General features: G+C 44.1%; 2 protein-coding genes across 8 annotated transcripts in view; one reads left to right on the forward strand and one right to left on the reverse strand.

Annotated features, from left to right (window-relative positions):
* XPO5 (exportin 5) overlaps positions 1–1,309 on the reverse strand; it is a 55,019-nt gene extending 53,710 nt beyond the window's left edge. The window contains exon 1 of the mRNA XM_033217270.1: positions 998–1,309. Within this exon, the coding sequence (XP_033073161.1) occupies positions 998–1,102 (105 nt within the window). The 5' untranslated portion in view covers positions 1,103–1,309. The remainder of the gene's footprint in view (positions 1–997) is intronic.
* Positions 1,310–1,313: 4 nt separating this feature from the next.
* Positions 1,314–20,926, forward strand: part of POLH (DNA polymerase eta) — a 37,044-nt gene continuing 17,431 nt past the window's right edge. For 3 of the 7 annotated variants that reach the window (XM_033217271.1, XM_033217277.1, XM_033217278.1), the window contains exons 1-5: positions 1,314–1,678; positions 7,218–7,358; positions 7,896–8,030; positions 12,126–12,343; positions 19,955–20,124. In XM_033217271.1, the coding sequence (XP_033073162.1) occupies positions 7,222–7,358; positions 7,896–8,030; positions 12,126–12,343; positions 19,955–20,124 (660 nt within the window). In that variant the 5' untranslated portion in view covers positions 1,314–1,678; positions 7,218–7,221. Of the gene's footprint in view, positions 1,679–7,217; positions 7,359–7,895; positions 8,031–8,468; positions 8,545–12,125; positions 12,344–19,954; positions 20,125–20,926 lie in introns of those variants that run through there. The other 4 variants (XM_033217275.1, XM_033217272.1, XM_033217273.1 and 1 more) reach the window with 4 other exon arrangements.

Raw genomic sequence — 20,926 nt, forward strand, 5'->3', positions numbered from 1 at the left:
ACAGGAACATGCAGAATCACTGTCGTATTCTCCCCACTTTTGTGTCTACTTTAAATATTAATAATAAAAACCAAACTAATAGAAGCCAACTGTTTCTGACTCCAAACACTGTGGCATACATACACGTATCGTAACATTTCCTCCAAGTGGTGGTCACTTTCTTTTTTGAAGTTAACATCACTTTAAAAATGTACAGCACAACTATTTTCTCCTAAATGGCCATTTCTCACAGCCCACACACGTTGTTTTGTGGGTAAGTAAGCTTGAATTGTATTAGGACCCTCAAACTGCAACATAAGTCAGTCCCAAGAGCAGAGCATTCGGGTCTCAAGCAAACTACTTTCAGGAAACCAAACTGCCCTTGTTAAAATGCAAAGTAAGTGGTAGAAGTTATCTTTGCGCAAAATAGCCTAAAAATATTACATTCAAAAACATGGGAGAAGTAGAGATGCGAGAATTTCCTCAGAAAATGTCCAAGACACAAACGAAAGTTAGCGAGAGATGTTAAAGGATATAAGCATAAGGGTACTAGAAGGGTTGGAGCTCGGTCAATTCGGGTCAGAGGAGCGAGCCAGCAAGAAAACGTTTAGTGCAAGGGAGACTATAAAGAATGAAGCTGGTGTTGGGGGCGGGATCTACACGTGCGCCTCGGGAAGGCGAGGGGATGTCGGGTTTGGGGAACGAAAATGGGCAAGGGTAGTGTTGCGAACAAGAGTGCAAAGAGAGGACAGGGGGAGGAGAGGGCTGTGGGAAGCGGCGGCGAGATGAGAAGCAGCTAGGGACCGGAGCGTCCCAGGCAAAGGACAGGAACGGCGAGTAGAGAAGGCGGGGGTTTGGGAGAGGCGCGGAGGGCCGCGAAGGGAAGGTCCCGAAGAGTTGGGAAAGGAGGTCCCGGGGCCGCGTGGGCGGGAGACTACCCCAGTTACAGGCGGCACCGGAGCTGCTGGGGCTGGGAGAGGGTGTCGGGACCGCCCCAGGACGCCAGGACCCCAAATACCTTGAGGGCTTCCAGCCGGTAGCGCTGGGTGGAGTTGGGGTCCATCATGACCGTCACCGCTTTCACCAGCTGCTCGCACAGCGCGTTTACTTGATCCATCGCCATGCCTAGCGCCACGCGCCGAGAGCGCACACCGCTGCAGTCCCGGGACCACGAGGAACGACAGCTCCCTCGGCGAGACCACCCGTTGGTACCGGGCCGCGGCTGGCAGGCGGGGGTGGGAAGCTGGAGGAGGAGCGTGAGCAGCAGCTCGCGCTGGGAAGAAGCCGGCCCTGCGCACGCGCCCGGCCCACCACTGCGCACGCGCCCGCGGAAGTGGCGGCTCCCGGGTGAAGGTTGAGCCTGGATGGGCGGGGCGGGAAGCGGAAGGGCCGCGGTGCGCAGCCGCGTCAACGGCCCTTCATAGCGCGCGCGCTGTCTGACCTCGGTCTGGCAACTTCGTAGTTGGGCGTGACGCTCGCGACTTTCGCTGCTGGGGGCGGTTGCCCGGGCAAGATCCTTTACGACCCTTTCTCGGTTTCTCCGTCGTCACAGCGAATAAATCTCACTCGAAACTCACGGGCCTGCTCCCAGAAAGGCGAAAAGATATTCAAGAGCCCTTCCGTTTTCCTTCCAGTGGACCCCGAGCCCAGCATTTGCGACATCCGCTGCTGGCAGTTTTGCCAGTTGTTTGTTACCTTGGTAAGAAAATTTAGAACCGTTCGCTGTCAATGTGTTCAGACTTTCTATGTTGCCTTGGCTATTGGTTTTATAATGTAGCAGTGACTGGGCCAACGTTACGTGAAATATAAATCATGCTAACAGAGAGAAGGCCCTGGTACTGTCCTCTTAAGATTTTTCTTGTAGAAAAAAGTATGTTTTTCTCTGTAGTTCTTAAACCTCTCTCTTGGAATTATTGTCCTGGATGTATTATTACCTGGTGGGCACTAAACTTGTTTTTTGCGGATTGGGGTAACTCGAGATGTTAAAGGGAATAATTGCAATTAGTGAAGGTTTGTGCAGTTTTGATAGTCGGCCAAGTGCTATATGTAAGATTTCAAAGTAGTGTAATCCTTATCCAAAAGCATGGCTTGGGCAGAAAGTCTGCTTCGTTTTCCATCTTTATGAAGCTGTTGGCCGGGCGCGGTGGCTCACGCCTGTAATCCCAGCGCTTTGGGAGGCCGAGGAGGGCAGATCACCTGAGGTCAGGAGTTCGAGACCAGCCTGGAGTTTCGCCAACATGATGAAACGCCATCTCTACTAAAAATACAAAAATTATTTTTGCATTTTTAGTATTTTTGTACAGGCGTGGCGGCGCGCGCCTGTAATCCCAGCTACTCGGGAGGTTGAGATGGGAGAATCGCTTGAACCCGGGAGGCGGAGGTTTCAGTGAGACGAGAAGGAGCCATTGCACTCCAGCCTGGGCGACAGAGCGAAACTCCGTTCAAAAATAAATAAAGCTCTTGCTTTCTGGAGTAAATACATAAACGGAAAACCTCAAAAGTTTTATTATCTGTTAAAGTCTGCATATCTGTTTTTGTGATTGTGTGCTTAGTAAATTGTTTGCTGAACTTAAATCACTGCTTCCTATTCCTGCTCCACTTCTGGTATTTGGATCTAATATGGTGCTTAGCCTGTGGCTTTTTTTGTGTGTGACAATACTATTCGTTGGCTCAGTCTATTCCAGTACTACAGAAAAGCCACTTCAAAGTAAAGGGATTTCTGGCATGTTATGGTTTTAACTTGTAAATGTTTAAAGTATCACATTCTGCCTGTTTTAGGCGAGTGGTCGATTGTAATTTATAAGGAATTAATGCTTTGACTACTGTGATTTTAATTATTTTTCTTTCCACTCACCCTCCTGCTTTGCAGTTGTAAGACGTTGTTTTTCAAGGTGGATGTTAGTTTTTGAAATACTTTTTTTAGAATACAGTTGGGTGCTCACTCAACTGTATAACCTGTGTTTCTCGTATTTAAATCATGGATTGCTGGTGTTTCGATTGTCTTATATAGATCTTGGCTCCCAAACTGCTGCATATTGGAATTACCTGGAGAGCTTTTAAAAATCCCCGTCCGGGCGCAGTGGCTCACGCCTGTAATCCCAGCACTTTGTGGGGCAGAGGCGGGCGGGTCACGAGGTCAGGAGATAGAGACCATCCTGATCGAGACCATTTCACCTAACACGGTGAAACCCCATCTCTACCAAAAATACGCAAAATTAGCTGGGCGTGGTGGCACGCGCATGTAGTCCCCGCTACTGGGGGGGCTGAGGCAGAGGAATCGCTTGAATCTGGGAGGTGGAGGTTGCAGTGAGCTGAGATCTCGCCACTGCACTCCAGCCTGGGTGACAGACCGAGAGTATGTCTAGGAAAAAAACAAAACAAAAATCCCCATGCCAGGCTGAGCGCGGTGGCTCACGCGTGTAATCCCAGCACTCGGGGAGGCCGAGGTGGGTGGATCGTCTGAGGTCAGGAGTTCGAGACCAGCCTGGCCAACATTGTGAAACCCCGTCTCTACTCAAAATACAAAAATTAGCCGGGCGTGGTGGCATGCGCCTGTAGTCTCAGCTGCTTGGGAGGCTGAGGCACGAGAATCACTTGAACCCGGGAGACGGAGGTTGCAGTGAGCCGAGACTGTGCCATTGCACTCCCACCTGTGCAACAAGAGCAAAACTCTATCACAAAAACAACAACAACAAAAGAAAAAAAGAAAAAAACCCATGCCCAGGTCATACCTATACCGATTAAGTTAGTATATACAGTTGTGGAAGTCAAATATCAATAGTATTTAAAGCAGCCTGACCAACATGGCAAAACCCCATCTCTACTAAAAATACAAAAAGGCCGAGCGGGGTGGTGCGCACATGTGTAATCCCAGCTACTAGGGGGGCTGAGGCAGGGGAATGGCCGGAACCTGGGAGGCGGAGATTGCAGTGAACCGAGATTGTGCCACTGCACTCCAGCCTGGGCGGCAGAGCGAGACTCTGTCTCAAAAAAAAAAAAAAAAAAGGAAAGATTCCCAGGTGATTTTAATGTATAGCAAATTTTGAGAGCCACTGCTTTATATTTCTTCTTCCAGATTACTAAAAATGTTAAATAATAGTTGGCATCCATTCTCAAGCATGTAAGGTTTCTTCTTCCAAGCTACCATTTGTACCTTTTTGTATGTTTATCTGTTAGATTGAGTTCTCTTTTGTGTTTAAGAAATTTACATGAATAGGTAGAAAAATCACGAATGCTACAAAGTAATTGTTACAGGCAAGAGCCACTGATGGGTGCTTAGGGATTGAAAGATTGAAGAGAAACAGGATGTTTGCTGTCTGAAAGTATCTTTGATATTTTTAAGTTACAAAAGGAAAATAGCAACTTTATAATGACAAATGTGGCAAAAAACATTTCACTGATCATGGTTAAATAGGTAATAAGATATATTGACAGCATGTGTTCCCCCCCATCACTGCCATTATATTCTTGCCAAAAATGCATAATGTTAATCGTGAGAAAACATCAGACAAACCCAAATTAAGAGACATTCTCAAAATAACTGTCCAGGCCAGGCGAGGTGGCTTATGCCTGTAATCCTAGCACTTTGGGAGGCCGAGGCGGGCAGATCACAAGGTCAGGAGATTAAGACCATCTTGGCTAAGACGGTGAAATAAAAAAAAAAAAATTAGCTGGCCGTGGTGGCAGATGCCTGTGGTCCCAGCTACTCAGTCTCTGCGGGAGAATGGCATGAACCTGGGAGGCAGAGCTTGCAGTGAGCCGAGATCGCTCCAGTGCATTCCAGCCTGGGTGACAGAGCAAGACTCTGTCTAAAAAAACAAACAAACAAACAAAAACCAACTGAGCAATACTTAAAAGTGTCATGGTCGGCCGGGCGTAGTGGCTCACTCCTATAATCCCAGCACTTTGGGAGGCCGAGGCAGGCGGATCACCTGAGGTCAGGAGTTCGAGACCAGCCTCGCCAACATGGTGAAACCCCGTCTCTAATAAAAATACAAAAATTAGCTGGGCAAGGTGGCAGGCACCTGTAATCCCAGCTACTCGGGAGTCTGAGGCAGAAGAGTTGCTTGAGCCTAGGAGGCAAAGGTTGTGGTGAGCTGAGATCGTACCATTGTACTCCAGCCTGGGGGACAAGAGCGAGACTTTGTCTCAAAAAAAAGGTGTCATGGCCATGAAAAACAAGGAACAACCGAGGAGATGCCACAGATTGGGGGGAGTAAAGTATGTAGTTAATAATATACCAACGTTCATTTTTAAATTTTGATAATTATGTTAAGTAAGATGTTAACATCAGGAAACTGGGAGTAGGAGAACTTGACCATTTTTGCAATTTTCTGTAAGTCTAAAAGTATTTCAGAGTAAAAGGTTGACATTTTTCATGAATGCTATGATGTTATATATTATTTTCTCTTTCTCTTCTCCCTGAATTTATTTTATTTATTTATTTATTTTTTTTTTTGAGACGGAGTCTTGCTCTGTCACCCAGGCTGGAGTGCAGTGGCCGGATCTCAGCTCACTGCATGCTCTGCCTCCCGGGTTTACGCCCTTCTCCTGCCTCAGCCTCCCAAGTAGCTGGGACTACAGGCGCCCGCCACCTCGCCCGGCTAGTTTTTTGTATTTTTTAGTAGAGACGGGGTTTCACCGTGTTAGCCAGGATAGTCTCGATCTCCTGACCTCTTGATCCGCCCGTCTCGGCCTCCCAAAGTGCTGGGATTACAGGCTTGAGCCACCGCGCCCGGCCTCTCCCTGAATTTATACTTGAAGTTTGTCTATCAGCTAGATTCAGTATTGGTTCTCTTACCCTGGTGATGTGCATTTTAATTTCCATTTCCCCGTGACTAATGATGGTGAGCCTATTTTTATGTGCCAATTGGCTATTTTTGTATTTTGTGGTCAGTTCTTTTAAGGATAAGTATTTTTAAAACTTTTAATACCTATTGCTTTCATAAAATTGTACTAATTTATTCTTATGCCAGCAGTACAGGTTGAGTATCTGTGATACTATGGTATATGTATGTTAGTTTTTGTCCATGGTTCCTAGCTCATAACTCCCCTAGCTTTCGTTATAATGTTGGAGCTCTTGAAGCAAGCCTCAGAAAACAGAATCTCTCTCTGACCTTCTCCTGCCCTCCTTTCACCTGCCCAAAGCAGGACTCTAATCTTCCCCTACCTTTCTGATTATGGGTCATAAGACTTTCATTTCAGAAGAGGTCCTACCCCATACCCTGGAGGAAGGAATGCTACCCAGAGAGGCCAGGAAGAATCTGAACAGACAGGCCTTGCTGAGTTTCCCCAGTCTATTAGTATTAGATCATATAGTTTTTCTCCAGTCACATTTCTACGTGTGTGTCAGTCGTGTACATCCAATGAAGTCTCCATAAAAGGCCCAAGAGGAGAGGGTTCGAAGAGCTTCTGGACAGGAACAAAAAGAGGTTCCTGGAGAGTGGTGTTCCCAGGGAGGGCATACCTTGCCATGTGTATCTCTTCATCTGTATATCCTTTATAGTAAACTAAGAAATGTGATTCCCTGAGTTCTGTGAGCCACTCTGGCAAATTAACCGAACCCAAAGAGGGGCTCATGAGATTCCGTAATTTATATCCAGTCAGAAGCACAGGTAAAACAAACTGTGGCTTGTGATTGGCATCAGAAGTAGGGGGCAGTCTTGTGGGACTGAGCCATCAACCTGTGAGATCTGACGCTTTATCCAGGTGGGTAATGTCAGACTCGAATTGGAGGATACCCACTTGGTGTCTGCTGCAGAATTGATTGCTTGTTTGTTGGTGGGGAGAAATCCTCACACATTTGATCACAGAAGTCTACCTTGTTGATTGTTGTTGAGTGAAAGAATCTTAAAAACTGTTTTTTCCACTCAGGGTATCCCTAATGTGAAATTTGAAGTCTTCCAAAATCCAAAACATTTTTTGCACCAACACAGCCAAAGGAAATATTTATTAGAGCATTGTAGGTTTAGGATTTTTGGATTACGGATTCTTAACTGGTGATTATAATGCAAATACTGCAAAATTTGAAAAAAAAATGCAAAGTCTCAAGCACTTTGGATCCCAAGCATTTCAGATAAGGGATACTCAACCTGTGTATTTAAATGCCTATTTCATTCTTGTTAGTTTCCATGTTCCCATGCTCATGGTAACTCATCAGTGAAAGAATGGAATTACAGTTTTCCCTAGCATTTCGGATTAGGTGTTTTTCTAACCGTCCATAAAATGTTGTGTTACAGAAAAATGGCTACTGGACAGGATCGAGTGGTTGCTCTCGTGGACATGGACTGTTTTTTTGTTCAAGTGGAGCAGCGGCAAAATCCTCATTTGAGGAATAAACCTTGTGCAGTTGTACAGTACAAATCATGGAAGGGTGGTGGGTATGTATCATTGTTATTGTTACAACTATTCAATGGTAACACAGTGGCACTGTGACAGGTCCTTTGTTGTGGTGGTGGTGGTGACAGGGTCTTTATTGTCCCGTCCAGAGTGCAGTGGCACCATCAGCTCACAGCAGCTTTTACCTGGACTCAAGTGATCATCCCTCTTCAGCCTCCCAAGTAGTTAGAACTACAGGAGCGCCCCACCATGCCAAGCTGATTTTATTTTTTGGGGAGTGGGTAGAGATGGGGATTGGTTGGCGGGGCAGAGCTCACTATATTGCCCAGGCAGGTCTTGAACTCCTGGCCTCAGGCAGTCCTTCTGCTTTGGCCTCCCAAAGTGCTGGAATTGCCGGCATGAGCCACTGTGCCTGGCCCTATTTTTGAGATTTCTGAACTGCTTTGTTTTGGATTGAATGATGGCATCTGTGGTCAAAAAGTTTCTAATATGTTTATAGATTACTTGTGTTAAATGTTACTTGTTTTTGCTTGTGATCATGTAATATGTTTTCTGTTTCCTTTTTTTTCTAACCTTAGAATAATTGCGGTGAGTTATGAAGCTCGTGCATTTGGGGTCACTAGAAGTATGTGGGCAGATGATGCTAAGAAGTTATGTCCAGATCTTCTACTGGCACAAGTTCGTGAGTCCCGTGGGAAAGCTAACCTCACCAAGTAAGAAAAAAACATTATTTAAGGAGACATAAAGGAGTCGAAAATAATACTCCATGAGTCCAGGAACTGGTGTTTTGAATTTGTTCCATGTAAATAACATCTGAAAAAATTCTTTTTGGTCAGCCGTCTTGTCTCTGTGGAATGAAAAACAGATTTTAATACTGTGTTTTGGGGACAGTTCAAAACCGTTATAACATATAAGAGTTGCTGCCTTTCATATCTATTCAGTTCCTTAATTGTTCAAAATTGATTGTTAAATTGAGACTTAATACCAATTCCCATATTCTCCATCCAAAAATCTAAAGTATTTGAAGTAATTAAATTGACCGTGAAACATAATTTTTCCAGGAAAGGCTGAGTCAAACTGACATTCTAGTACAACATCAGGAGTTAGTTACTATAATTGAACAATATCAAGGGAGATTTCTTTGTTTTTAGATTAAGCTATCTCTCTGCAAATACTAGAAGTTTCGCCTTGGACTGGGGGATATGTATCAGCATAGCTAAGTCAGAGGTAGGCACAAACCCCAGCCTTTAATCCTAACAGCTAATATGTATTAAACCTATTATCACATGCCACGCACAGTGTTAAGCTCTCTATAGGCAATATCTCTATTAAATCTGACATCATTATAAGGTAGGTACTAATATTACTCCCCCTTCACAGATAAGGAATCAAGTTCAGAGAAGTTAAATAATTTAAGTTAGGCTGGGGGTGATAGCTCACGCCTGTAATCCTAGCATTTAGGGAGGCTGACGTGGGCAGATCACTTGAGTCCAGGAGACCAGCCTGGGCAACATGGGGAAACCCCATCTGTAACAGAAAATACAAAAATTCGCCAGGCACGTTGAAACACACCTGCAGTGGCGGCTACTTGGGAAGCTGAGGTGAGAGGATTGCTTGAGCCTGGGAGGCAGAGGTTGCAGTGGGCCCGTATCGCACCACTGCACTCCAGTCTGGGTGACAGAGTGAGACTCTGTCTCAAGAAAAAAAAGTTCAGACAGCTAAGTGAAAGACTGAGGATTCGCATGTGTTTTTTAAGATTCTAATATCTATGTTCTCATGATACACTGTGCTATGTGGTGTGGTATAGGAATCATGCTTTGACTCAGGAGCTGAGATACTTCTGAATTCTAATTCTATGAATTAGAAGTCTAAAGGTAGAGTAGCATAGCCAGACCCACATTGGATTTATTGCTAGAAAAGAAGATAGACTTGACTGAAGATTAAGTTTTCCAAATACTCTTAAAAATACCTTGCAGTGATTTGCTCAAGAGGCTGTGAGGAAGCACTGAACTCGAGTAATGTTTTGGAAAAACTCAAACTATGATTTTCCTCTCCTCTCACACCACAAGAACTATCAACACAGAAGACATCTGTGACTAAAGGTGTGGAAGTATTTCCCCACACACCAATCAGCAGACACCAGCTGTATGTCCTCCCAGTCAATTCCAACACTGTCTACCTGGAGATGGCTTCAGATTCCACATGCTGAGGGCTCAGTACCACAAGAACACCCCCTCCTTCCTTTCCATCACAAGTCCAGGCTTTTAGAACGTCTGAACAGCTAGCTTTAAGTTGGGGTTCCCACAATCCCCTCTTTGGATTAATTTGCTGAAGTTACAGAACTCAGGAGAACACTTAGGTTTATTGGTTTATTATAAAGGATATTATGAAGGATACAGATAGGTTGGGCATGGTGGCTCACGCCTGTAATTCTAGCACTTTGGGAGGCTGGGACAGGAGGATTGCTTGAGCCCAGGAATTGGAGACCAGCCTGGGCAACATAGTAAGACCTCGTCTCTACCAAAATTTAAAAAAAAAAAAAAGAAACACACACACACACAAAATTAGCCAGACATGGTGTCATGCAGCTCTAGTCCCAGCTACTCGGGAAGCTGAGGTGGGAGGATCACTTGAGCCCAGGAGATTGTGGTTGCAGAGAGTCATGATCAGACCGCTGCATCCTGCCTGGGCAGCAGTGAAATCCTGTCAAAAAAAAGATGAAGATGAAGAGATATATAGAGCAAGGCATGTGAGAAGGGGTGTGGAGCTTTCATGCCCTCCCTGGGTGAGTCACCCTCCAGGAATCTCTACCGTTACAGCTATTTGGAACCTCTCTGGACCCTGTCCTCTTGGGTTTTTAGGGAGGCTGCATTATGTACTCATGACTGATTAAACCGTTGGCCATAGGTGATCAAGTTGGCCATAGGTGATCAACTTGACCTGCAGACCTCTCCTCCTGTCCCCTCCCCAGAAGTTGAGGGGGTGGGGCCAAAGGTTCCAACCCTTCTGAAGCTATTATTCAACATTAGCATACAAAAAGACAAAACTTGGGTGATTCCAAGGATTTCTGGAGTTGTATGCCAGGAAACTGGGATGAAGACCCAATATATATTTCACAATATTGCAGGTATCCTTTTCTGGCTTTGTACGTGAGCATATTGCTCTTTCTTTTTTCTTTTTTTTTTTTGTGAGTGGGGGATGGAGTTTCACTCTTGTTGCCCAGGCTAGGGTCCAATGTGTGTGATCTCGGCTCACCACAACCTCCGCCTCTTGGGTTCAAGTGATTCTCCTGCCTCAGCCTCCCGAGTATCTGGGATTACAGTCATGTGCCACCATGCCAGCTAATTTTGTATTTTTAGTAGAAACGGGATTTCTCCATGTTGGTCAAGCTGGTCTTGAACTCCTGACCTCAGGTGATGCATCCACCTCTGCCTCCCAAAGTGCTGGGATTACAGGTGTGAGCCGCCGTGCCTGGTCTTGCTCTTTATTTTCTTTGAGGCCTATCTTCTTCCTGGCTCAAATAATGATTAAAAAAAAAAAAAAGTCAAGTATTTCTCTAGTTTGAGAATGTTTTAGAACAATGATTCTACTAGTTTTTATGGGTGTCATGGTGAAGAGGTACCAGTGTTTTCATTTTTATGGTAAATATAAATTCAATAGGAACAAAGAACTGGACACTACAAAGCAGGTCCAAGCCAAAGCAAAGAAAATATCTGTATAGTGGCTGGGTGTGGTGGCTCATGCCTGTAATCCCAGCACTTTGGGAGGCCAAGATGGGAGGATCACCTGAGGTCAGGAATTCGAGATCAGCCTGGCCAACATGGTGAAACCCCGTCTCTACTAAAAATATAAAAAAATTCGCCGGGCATGGTGGCAGGCGCCTGTAATCCCAGCTACTTGGGAGGCTGAGGCAGGAGAATCGCTTGAACCCAGGAGGCAGAGGTTGCAGTGAGGCAAGATCCCGCTATTGCACTCCAGCCTGGGGGACAAGAGTGAGACTTCATCTCAAAAAGAAAAAGAAAATAACCAAGAAAATATCTGTATATTGTCACAGAAAACTAGCTATACAGGCAGAGGAGCTGCTTATTAAAGTTTGAATAGAAGACATATGGTGAGATTGGTATGTATACCCTGAGGACGGTTGTCTGCGCACCCAGACATATCACCACATTCTAGGTGCTTATCTTCAATTTGATAATTTGAATATTAGTATGTCCATAAATGGTTGGTTAAGGCATGTGTGTATATGTGGTGATGACCAGTTTACATGTTAACCAAACTCACCCTTGACTGAAGTATACAATCCATATGCTAGTTTGTTAATTTATGGTGAGAAATATTATCCTGGGGAAGACCATATACTCTGGTTCACTGATCAGTGCAGTGTTCCATGTAAATCACCCTTTTTTTTTTTTTTGAGACAAAATTAGAAGCAGAAGATTTCTTGGTGGATATATGAAAATAAAAGGAATAGGTGATCACAGTAATACACAAATGTGAGGCATTTCTTTATTTTTTAGAGAGTTCCTTGTCATATAGACGTGTTCATAGTCTGAATGCTTTCTACCTTGGTAGTTCTGGCATTGTGCTAAAAATGTTTGCCTCCGTGGTTCTTCCTTTTCCATGCTTCTATTATTGACCATCTGCCTGCCCGTTGACCCTTTCAGTTACTACTTTCTAGTCTCTGTTAAGCCACATGTCTCTTGATTATGTGTATTATTGTTCATTATGGTAGGGTGGGAGTGGAGCAGACAATCTCAAGGTTGCCTCTGTTTATTGCCTGCATGAATGATCCTTACACTTCTTAGGTACCGGGAAGCCAGTGTTGAAGTGATGGAGATAATGTCACGTTTTGCTGTGATTGAACGTGCCAGCATTGATGAGGCTTATGTAGATCTGACCAGTGCCGTACAAGAGAGACTACAAAAGCTACAAGGTCAGCCTATCTCAGCAGACTTGTTGCCAAGCACTTACATTGAAGGGTTGCCCCAAGGCCCTACAACAGCAGAAGAGACTGTTCAGAAAGGTACTTCCATAACATCATATTGCTTCTGCTTCCTGCCTTTGGAACCTGCTTTGCTTGGTCATGCTGATTCTCCATGGAATAATTGAAAGGAAACTTAAACTACAGCCTGAATGAATCACAAGGACTCACATGGAAGCATATACAAATTTTCTTATCTTTCCTGGTATATGGCTGTTGAGAAGCTGTGAAATCTGTATGAAAGTAAATTTCTCTTTTAGATATAACTAGGGCAGGTTAGTGTTGTCAGTAGAAGGCAGAGGCCTGGCGCTGTGGTTCACGCCTGTAATCCCAGCACTTTGGAAGGCTGAAGTGGGTGGATCATGAGGTCAGGAGTTCAAGACCAACCTGGCCAGCATGGTGAAACCCCATCTCTACTAAAATATAAAAATTAGCTGGGCATGATGGTGCGTGCCTGTAATCCGCTACTCAGGAGGCTGAGGCAGGAGAATTGCTTGAACCAGGACCCAGGAGGCAGAGGTTGCGGTGAGCCGAGATCTCACTACTGCACTCCAGCCTAGGCTACAGAGGGAGACTCCATCTCAAAAAACAAAAAAATCAATAGAAGGCTGACTGAGCACTTTGTCATTGGTAGCTTAATTTATATTATTGTAACTTAGTGTCTTGGTTAACTCATATATAAGAAGGGTGAGCTTTTTAAAGGGGGACCTCAGATATAGGGAGTTGAGTGATTCAAAATTTCTACTCACTTCTTAGCACGTTATTACATGGGCTGCACAAGGCCCTTCTCATTGTATTTTGCTACTTTTACCCTTCATAGTGATTTTCCCACTCCCTCTGTACCCCACTCACCCTCTTGTACCCGCTGATATACCTGATACATCTTAGATGTGTATATATCTCTTCTCTTCTCTTCATTTCTTTATTTTGAGATGGAGCGTCACTCTCGCCCTGGCTGGAGTGCAGTGGCACGATCTCAGCTCACTGCAACCTCCGCCTGCACAGTTCAAGCAGTTCTCCTGCCTCAGCCTCTGGAGTAGCTGGGATTACAGGCATGTACCACCAAACCCGGCTAATTTTTGTATTTTTCATAGAGACGGGGTTTCGTCGTGTTGATCAGACAGATCTCGAACTCCTGACCTCAAATGATCCACCTGCTTTGGCCTCCCAAAGTGCTGGGATTACAGGCGTAAGCTACCGCACCCGGCCTATATCTTTATAAGTTACCCAGTATTGCTTTGTATATGTGCTTTTTAATTATAAGATGATTTTGTGCTATTAATAGATCTCATTCTTTTTCTTAATTTTCTCTCAGTAGTGACCTTAGAGAGCTCTCCCTGTGGCTGTATTTATTTGTAATTGATGGCTTCGATGGCTGTTTGCAGCATAATCCATGATATGGATCCACCATGTTTACAGACCATTTTCCCTAGTGACGAATTCATTGGTTGCTTCTAATGTCCTACTGTAACAGTTTATATTCCCCCTAGCAGTACATAAAAGTTCCTGTTTCCCCCATATTCTCAACAACTCATATCATCTAATGTTTAAAAATATTTGCTGGCTGGGCACAGTGGCTCATGCCTGTAATCCCAGCACTTTGGGAGGCTGAGGCAGGCGAATCACGAGGTCAGGAGATTGAGACCATCCTGACTAACATGGTGAAACCCCGTCTCTACTAAAAATACAAAAAAATTAGCCTGGCGTGGTGGTGGGCACCCGTAGTCCCAGCTACTTGGGAGGCTGAGGCAGGAGAGTGGCATGAACCTGGGAGGTGGAGCTTGCAGTGAGCTGAGATCACGCCACTGCACTCCAGCCTGGACGATAGAGTGAGACTCTGTCTCAGAAAAATAAGTAAATAAATAAATAATTGCCAATATAATGTTTGTTTGCTTTAATTTACATTTCTGTGATTACTAATTGAGATTGAAGATCTCTTCATACACTTGTAAGCCAGCTGAGTTTCTGCTTCTGTGATTTACATATTTATAATCTTTGCCCATTTTTCCATGACAAATGGTAAAATTATTTATTTTTTGATTTGCAAGAGTTCCTTGTATATCCTATCCTAATTATTAGTTCCTTGTCTTTTTTTTTTGGAGATGGAAGTCTCACTATGTTGCCCAGGCTAGAGTGCAGTGGCTATCAGTGGCTATTCACAGGTGTGTGATTATGGCTCCACTGCAGCCTTGAACTCCTGGGCTCAAACAATCCTCCCACCTCAGCCTGCAGAGTAGCTGGAACTACAGGTATGTGCCATCATGCCTGGCTAATTTTTAAATTTTTTGTTGAAGTCTCACTATGTTGCCCAGGCTTTTATTTTCTACTTGGATATTGATGTGTTAGGAAATGATAAATGGTTTTTTAAAATAAATTCATTTTTTATTTTATCTATCTGAAAAAAACTTGTGATATAATCTGTATGAAGTGTTTTAATAACATGTACTTGAAGGTTAAATTTTTTTTTCCTATATTTGAATAGAATTAGAACAATAAAAACTTGCTTTTGTGGCCGGGCACAGTGGCTCACGCCTGTAATCCAAGCACTTTGGGAGGCTGAGGTGGGTGGATCACGAGGTCAGGAGTTCAAGACCAGCCTGGCCAAGAAGGTGAAACTTCGTCTTTACTAAAAATACAAAAAAATTAGCTGGGCGTGGTGGCACACACCTGTAATCCCAGCTATTCGGATGGCTGAAGCAGAGAATTCCTTAAACCCAGGAGGCAGAGGTTGCAGTGAGCCGAGATCGCACCCCTGGACTCCAACCTGGGTGACAGAGCAAGACTCCGTCTAAAAAAAAAAAACAAAACTGCTTTTGTGATAATGTTAGATTATGATAGTCCTAGATTCCAGGTCTAAGAATTTGCATAAGAATGAGGGTTTTTTGTTCTGTTTTGTTTTGTTTTTCTTTGAGATGGAGCCACTCTATCACCCAGGCTGGAGTGCAGTGGTGCAATGTCGGCTCACTGCAACCTCTGCCAGAATGAGGTCTTTTTTTTAATTGAATATTATGAAGTTCAGTTGTATGCCCCTAGAGCAAATAATTCTGCGTAAGTTTCATGTTTTGGCTGGGCGTGGTGTCTTACACCTGTAATCCCAGCACTTTGGGAGGCCGAGGAGGGTGGATCACCTGAGATCAGGAGTTCGAGACCAGCCTGGCCAACGTGGTGAAACCCTATCTCTACTAAAAATACAAAAATTAGCCAGGCACAGTTGCAGGTGCCTGTAATCCCAGCTACTCAGGAGGCTGAGGCAGGAAAATCGCTTGAGCCCAGGAGGCGGAGGGTGCAGTGAGCCGAGATCGCACCACTGCACTCCACCCTGGGTGGCAACAGAGCAAGACTCTGTCTCAAAAGAAAAAAAAAAAGATGTAAGATGTAAACTTTGCTTTTGCTGCTGAACAATTGTATGATATGCCTTTAATGTGTTTTGCAGAAGGGTAGTAGTAAAATTGCCCAGGGAAGCTTGTGACTTAAGGAATTATTTTATTTTCTGATCCTGATAATGCAAACTATATCAAGCTAGAGGCTGCAGAGCCTTTTAGGTCTTTGGACAAAATATAATGGACAATAAAGATGTGCCACTTATAAAGGAAGCAAAATCATGGCACATAAGCTTTTGATATTTGATATTTTATTATTCTGGGACCATAGTCAGAAGTTTAATTATCATAAGAAAGGTGTTCTTTGGTCTTACCTTTCTGTACCACATCTTAATATATAACTTTTTAAAAATTTCTATGTGCAACACTGATTTTTTGGTATCACCCAGGCTGGAATGCAGTTGTGAGATCTTGGCACACTGCAGCCTCCACCTCTGGGGTTCAAGTGATTCTCATGCCTCAACCTCCTGAGGAGCTAGGGTTATAGGCATTTGCCACCATGCTGGCTAAGTTAAAATGGTCCAGAAAGTCACACAATTACAATAAATTATTCATATTTTTATTTCCCAAAGCTAATATATACTAGTATAAGTTGTTTTAAATGATGGATGTTTTAATAGTATTTATTGTTCTTAATATGTGCAAGCTTTGGTGTTTCAGGAAAATAGATAATTAAAAAAAAAAATGCGCAAGCCACTGTGCTGAGGAACCTTATTTTAAAAAACTACCTTTTGGCCGGGCACAGTGGCTCATGCCTATAATCCCAGCACTTTGGGAGCCCTTGAGATCAGGAGTTCAAGACCAGCCTGGCCAACATGGTGAAACCCCATCTCTACTAAAAATACAAAAATTAGCTGGGCCTGGAGGTGCACGGCTGTAGTCCCAGCTACTCAGGAGGCTGAGGCAGGATAATTGCTTGAACCTGGGAAGTGGAGGTTGCAGTGAGCTGAGATCGTGCCACTGCAGTCTAGCCTGGGCAACAGAGCAACTCTGTCTCAAAAAAAAAAAAATTAATAAACTATCTTTTAATCCTCATAACAGCTATATGAAGTGCAGTTTGTAAACAAGGAAACTGAAGCTTAGAGAATTATGTAACTTGTCCAAAGTCACATGGTCAGTAGGTTATGAAGCCAATATTTGAATCTTGCTTGACTGCAGAATGTTCTTTTAACAATTATGCTCTGCTTCTTATGATCATACATAGTAGCTCATGCCTGTAATCCCCATCACTTTGTGAGGCCAAGGCTGGGGGCTGGGGAGATGGGGGGCACATAGGAGGGTTTGCTTGAGTCCAGGAGTTTGAGACCATCCTTGGTGACATGGTAAAACCCCGTCTCTACAAAAAATACAAATTAGCTGGATGTGGTGGCATCTGCCTGTAGTCCTAGCTACTCGGGAGGCTGAGGTAGGAGGATCGCTTGAGCTCAGGAGGCAGAGATTGCCCCGCCAAAAGACAGGGTTTTTATTTAAGTTTTTTTTCTTTTTTGAGGGGCAGTCTCGCTCAGCTCACTGCAACCTCCGCTTCCTGGGTTCAAGCAATTCTCCTGTCTCAACCTCCTGAGTAGCTGAGATTATAGGTGTGCACCACCACGTCTGGCTAATTTTTGTATTTGTATTTTTAGTAGAGACGGGGTTTTACCGTGGTGGTCGGACTGGTCTCAAACTCCTGACCTCATGATCTGTCTGCCTTAGCCTCCCAAAGTGCTGGAATTACAGATGTGAACCACCACGCACGGCCCAAAAGATAGTTTTTTAAAATAAAGTTCTTTGGCCTGGCACGGTGGCTCACGCCTGTAATCCCAGCACTTTGGGAGGCCGAGGAGGGCGGATCACAAGGTCAGGAGATCCTAGACCATCCTGGCTAACACGGTGAAACTGTGTCTCTACTAAAAAAAATACAAAAAAAATTAGCTGGGAATGGTGGCAGGCGCCTGTAGTCCCAGCTACTTGGGAGGCTGAGGCAGGAGAATGGCATGGACCCGGGAGGCGAAGCTTGCAGTGAGCCAAGATCGCACCACTGCACTCCAGCCTGGGCAGCAGAGCGAGACTCTGTCTCAAAAAATAAAATAGGCCGGGCGTGGTGGCTCAAGCCTGTAATCCCAGCACTTTGGGAGGCCGAGACGGGCGGATCACAAGGTCAGGAGATCGAGACCACCCTGGCTAATACGGTGAAACCCTGTCTCTACTAAAGAATACAAAAAACTAGCCGGGCGACGAGGCGGGCGCCTGTAGTCCCAGCTACTCGGGAGGCGGAGGCAGGAGAATGGCGTAAACCCGGGAGGCGGAGCTTGCAGTGAGCTGAGATCCGGCCACCGCACTCCAGCCTGGGCGACAGAGCCAGACTCTGTCTCAAAAAAAATAAAATAAAATGAAGTTCCTGAGCACAATGGCTTGCATGTATTTTTCTTTTTTTTTTTTATTATCTATTTTCCTGAAACACCAAGGCTTGCACATATTAAGAACAATAAATACTATTAAAACATCCATCATTTAAAATAGTGTATACTAGTATATATTAGTGAGTCAAGATCATGCCACTACACTCCAACCTGGATGACAGAGTGTGACTCTGTCTCAAAAAATATAATAATTATGTCTACTTCCTTTTACAGATAAAAGGTTAAGGACTTTAATGTGGTACTTGGAAGCTAGCTAGAATAGTTGAAGGAGAGGACTTCGTGATAGATAAACTTGCAATAAACCCTAAAATATAGATGGGTTTAAGCAAAGGAAAGAAGAACAGAGTTGAGGAGTAAGAGCTTGCCAGGTGCGGTGGCTCAGGCCTGTAAATCCTGGCACTTTGGGAGTCCGAGGTGGGCAGATCATGAGCTCAGGAGATCGAGACCATTCTGGCTAACATGGTGAAACCCCATCTCTACTAAAAATACAAAAAATTAGCCGGGCGTGGTGGTGGGCGCCTGTAGTCCCAGCTACTCGGGAGGCTGAGGCGGGAGAATGGCGTGTACCTGGCAGGCAGAGCTTGCAGTGAGCTGAGATCATGCCACTGCACTCCAGCCTGGGCGACAGAGCAAGACTTGGTCTCAAAAAAAAAAAAAAAAAAAAGAATAAAGAAAACCTGAATAAAATAGGGTGGTGGGGTGGGTTGCAATGGATATGTGAAATATTTTAAAGTAGCCTTTGTTGACTAAATAAATGGCTGCATAATGAAAAATGAAAGAAAGAAAATAAGCCAATATTAATGTGGGTTTTAAGCCCTTAATAGAAATAGGGAGTTGGTTGGGAAAGAACATTTGAGAAGGAAGACAAAGTTTGATTTTAGTTATGTTTAGTTGGAAACTATAATTAAAAATTCAAGAAAAGTTCTGTAGGCAGTCAGGAAAAGTTCGTCTGAGGGAGGTAGAGCTGAGGAATTAGAGTGTAAGTTTGGGGATAAAGATTTGTATGTACTCAGCATAAGATATTTTCAAGATCTTAAGTCCCAGGCAACATCTAACTTAAAACAGCTTGTCAGGGAAATAAATCTAGTGCCTCAGAGTGGATTTTAAGTTACTCGGCTGGAATCCACCTCTAAAAACATGTAAATGTTAAAAAGCTTGTATTGAAGCTTGGATTAATTCTGAATATTTTCTAATTGAAAAAAATTTTCTTGGAGATGTTCAAGTGGTTAAATATGGTAGGAGAAAGAAAATTCAAGACAACTGGGGAGATAAATGTGTTTTCATTATTTTATTTGTTTGTTTGTTTGTTTATTTATTTACTTAGAGATGTAGTCTTGCTCTGTCGCCCAGGCTGGAGTGCAGCGGCACAATCTCGGCTCACTGCAACCTCCGCCTCCTGATTTCAAGCGAATCTCCTGCCTCAGCCTCTTAAGTAGCTGTGATTACAGGCCTGCACCACCACGCCAAGCTAATTTTGTATTTTTAGTAGAGACGGGGTTTTGCCATGTTGGCCAGGCTGGTCTTAAACTCCTGACCTCAGTTGATCCACCCACCTTGGTCTCCCAAAGCGCTGGTAATACAGGCGTGAGCCACCGTGCCTGGCTGAAAATGTGTTTTAAAATCATTGCTCATGAAAGATGATATTAATACAAAATATTTGTTGTACAGAAAATTGAGCCTATGCTGAAGCTAAGCTGTGGGAATCACTCTGAAGGAGAAATTGATCTCATAATTAGTCTTCTAAACTGGATGCCATTTTTTTGTGAAAACTTATATGTCTAAATACCTGTAATCTAAGCATTTCTACATTAGATAGCACAATTAAATAAATCATTTTTTTAAATGTCTAAATGTGACTTCTTAATTCATTTCAGAGGGGATGCGAAAACAAGGCTTATTTCAATGGCTCGATTCTCTTCAGCTTGATAACCTCACCTCTCCAGACCTGCAGCTCACCGTGGGAGCAGTGATTGTGGAGGAAATGAGAGCAGCCATAGAGAGGGATACTGGTTTTCAGTGTTCAGCTGGAATTTCACACAATAAGGTGAAGGCCAATAGTAGATTTCAAAGAGAAACATTGATATCCTTAGTCAAATACAGCAGGGACAGTGGGACATTTCAATTATTACACATAGGCTGGTTGTAGTCGCGCACGCCTATGTGGGTGGATTGCGTGAGCCCAGGAGTTGAAGAGCAGCCTGGGGAGCATGTTGAAACTCAATCTCTACAAAAAATTAGCCAGGTGTGGTGGTGTGCACCTACAGTCCCAGCTACTCAGGAGGCTGAGGTGGGAAGATCAGCTGAGTCCAGGAGGTTGAAGCTGCAGTGAGCCGAAATCATACCACTGCACTTCAGCTTGGGCGACAGTGAGACTGTCTCCAAAAAAAAAAAAAGTTGTTACACATATACTTTGAATGGATTTCTGTTTAAGATTCATGTTGAGGCCCAAATCAAAGCATAAGTAATTCTTTAACATGGAAATGGACATACTGAGAAGCAAGCTGAAGGCCTGGCGTGGGGGCTCACGCCTGTAGTCCCAGCACTTTGGGAGGCTGAGGCAGGTAGATCACCTGAGGTCAGGAGTTCGAGAGTAGCCTGACCAATATGGTAAAGCACCATCTCTACCAAAAATAAAAAAATTAATTAATAAACCAGACGTGGTGGCGTGCACCTGTAGTCCCAGCTACCCGGAAGGTTGAGGCAGGAGAATTGCTTAAACCTGGGAGGCGGAGGTTCCAGTGAGCCAAGATTGTGCCACTGCATTGCAGCCTGGGCAACAAAGCAAAGACTCCGTCTCAAAAAAAAAAAAAGAAAAATTACAGCTAATGCTTATTTATGCAGTGACA

This window comes from Trachypithecus francoisi, unplaced genomic scaffold, assembly GCF_009764315.1.
Source record: "Trachypithecus francoisi isolate TF-2019V2 unplaced genomic scaffold, Tfra_2.0 Lachesis_group10, whole genome shotgun sequence".
Classification (NCBI taxonomy): domain Eukaryota; kingdom Metazoa; phylum Chordata; class Mammalia; order Primates; family Cercopithecidae; genus Trachypithecus; species Trachypithecus francoisi.